The sequence below is a fragment of the Sinocyclocheilus anshuiensis genome, unplaced genomic scaffold, assembly GCF_001515605.1.
Source record: "Sinocyclocheilus anshuiensis isolate Anshui unplaced genomic scaffold, SAMN03320099.WGS_v1.1 scaffold2751, whole genome shotgun sequence".
NCBI lineage: Eukaryota > Metazoa > Chordata > Actinopteri > Cypriniformes > Cyprinidae > Sinocyclocheilus > Sinocyclocheilus anshuiensis.
Window position 1 is genome coordinate 125,781 of NW_015541086.1, and position 2,623 is coordinate 128,403.

General features: G+C 36.8%; 1 protein-coding gene across 2 annotated transcripts in view; it reads left to right on the forward strand.

Annotated features, from left to right (window-relative positions):
* Positions 1-2,623, forward strand: part of LOC107690715 (rabenosyn-5-like) — a 23,289-nt gene that overhangs the window by 5,570 nt on the left and 15,096 nt on the right. For both annotated transcript variants that reach the window (XM_016489122.1, XM_016489121.1), the window contains exons 3-6: positions 927-1,058; positions 1,225-1,325; positions 1,805-1,850; positions 1,935-2,096. In XM_016489122.1, coding sequence (XP_016344608.1) covers positions 927-1,058; positions 1,225-1,325; positions 1,805-1,850; positions 1,935-2,096 — 441 coding nt within the window. The remainder of the gene's footprint in view (positions 1-926; positions 1,059-1,224; positions 1,326-1,804; positions 1,851-1,934; positions 2,097-2,623) is intronic.

The following is a 2,623-nucleotide window of genomic DNA, read 5'->3' on the forward strand; positions in this document are numbered from 1 at the left end:
TTTTTATATTAAAAGCAAACAAGCAAGCCCAGCCCAGATTTAAAAAGTAACGCAAAAGTAACATAACGCATTACTTTCAATAAAAAGTAACTAAGTAACGTAATTAGTTACTTTTTTAGGAAGTAACGCAATATTGTAATGCATTACTTTTAAAAGTAACTTTCCCCAACACTGGTTATCCTTTCTAAGAAGTTCCTTCGTAGTTAATCATGCTTATTTGAAAGAAAGTCTATCCACCTTTATTTTAATGTAAGAGTGAGCACTGCCATTTGTAACTTGAATGTGCAAGACTTCCGGTGCCAGTCTTTTCCAGCTAGTTTAGCTGAACAAAAACAGTCTGTTAAGTGATATTGCAAACTGGTGTTTGTTATTTTATTATTTTAATGTATTATCTTAATCACACAGGTTTGTAGTGCAAATAGTTTTACAGTTTAAAGCTCTTGTTATTCTTCTAGTTACTTACCTCTAGTGGCTAACAAAGCAGAAGTCTTGTATATTTAAAGAAAATGGCTTACTTCGGAGTTGCAAAATAAGGCGGATAGTAGAGTTCCTCAGTTATTTTTCTCCAAGGACCAAATTCTGTCCTTAATACATAACCAAGGCCTATGTGGTCCCACTGCTGCCAATTTTCCCAATAGTATTTTGACACACTGGGTTGGCATTTGGCAGGAAAAAAAGCCATGGAAGCCAGTATAAACTGGACCAGAGATAGCACCCAACCTAAAAAGCCTGAGGTATAGTAAATAACATGCTATAAGTTTGCTGTTTTATATAGAGACAAAGATTGAGGACCTAAACCAACGCAAAAGGTAATGTATTTAGGCACTGATTCTTCTAGAACACCATGTCAGTTTCACACTAGTTTTCTAGTAAGTGGAGGAGCTGACGTGTTCAGTTGTTAAGCATTTTTTACGTTGGTTTCTCAGGCCTGGTGCAAAAGGCAAAGAAAGCCAAAGACAAGCTGTTAAAGTGGGATGGAGATGAGCGGACAGACAGCAGCTATAAATCGTTTTATTATGGAGGAGTGGACCCCTACATGTGGGAGCCGCAGGAGCTCGGTAAGATTCTTACTACCAAAGACAGATTTAAAAAACAAAATTAAGACAAGCAAGATTTTTTTTATAAAAATATATAAGATGCAAAGCAAGGCAAGCTGGTCCTGTATCATTGGGTGTTAACAAAAGTTGTCATTGTCAGACTGTAATAAGTCTTCTGTTAAAATAGGAGCCACCCGCAGTCACGTGGATTTTTTCAAGAAGCAGAGAGCTGCAAGAATTGACCATTATGTGATTGAAGTCAACAAATGCATTATACGACTGGAAAAGGTGATTATTTGTATAAGTATGTGAAAACAGACATAAACGCTTTGCCATGCATACTGCAAGTGCATGGTTTTTTTGTACAGTACACGCTTGATGTCTGTTGTTGTGTTACTGTGGCTGTAACAAACCTCAGTACTCAAAGGAACATTAAGTTATTATTTATAAAATATTCAAAATATTATGTTATTATTCAGGAAGCTAGCAAACTTGCTATGTCAGTAGTTGACCTGAAAGACAAAACCGACTTTTCAGTTTACACCTATGTAAAGCTTGACTTGTGCCAAAGCTTGAAATATAGCAAATACTTGAAATGTGTTCCAACACATTTTGGAACATGAACTTGCATAGCTAGAAATGTCTGGATTCACATACGTAAGCAGATTTGAACAATCTGATACATTTAGGTGATTGATTAAATGTTGAATAGAACTGTCCATTTGATCAAATTGTTTCACATTGCTACTTGGCTTTTCATTTGGCAGCTAACATCCTTTGACAGAACCAACATGGATGCAGCGCAAATAAGATGTATGTGAACAAAATAACACACGTGCTTGGTACCATTTAAAGAATGACTTAAAATGTGACTACTATGTTACTTTGTTTTCTCAGCACTTGAGAAGTCAGTGGTATCGTGGGTGAATGATCAGGATGTGCCATTTTGCCCTGATTGTGGGGGCAAATTCAACATCCGCAACCGCCGCCACCATTGCAGACTCTGTGGGTCCATTATGTGCAGAAAGTGCACAGAGTTTATTCCTCTGCCACTGGCATGTGAGTTACACATGTATAAATATGTTAGATGAAATGGAAAGTACTATACATTAAGACTTTCTTCAGTAAATCCTGTGTCCTGCCTTTTTTGACTTGAACAGAATGGATTGCATATGCTTTTTTTTTCTAGAAAATAGTGAGTTGCCTTTCTGTATACTGCCTGCATTGTCAGATACAGGACAGCATTCTGACTGAAATGCAATCCGATATGTTACTGATTTGGGAGAGTCATATAGTAGTGATGGGAGGTCCAATTGATTTCTGTGAAGCAGTTATTTTGGGCAGTTTGTTTCATATGTGAGTAAAGTGACATATCTGACGCAGTAACTCATGGTACCTGCAAGGAGTTGGAGGGGATGGGGATTTAGTGTTTAGCATATTTGCTCCTTTCGGCTATTATAATAGTCTCAATTTCCTTTTCCCCATCGGATAAAACAATCAAGTCATAAACGTATTTCTTAAAGAGGTCATATGATGCTGCTAAAAAGAACATTATTTTGTGTGTTTGGTGTAATGAAATGTGTTTA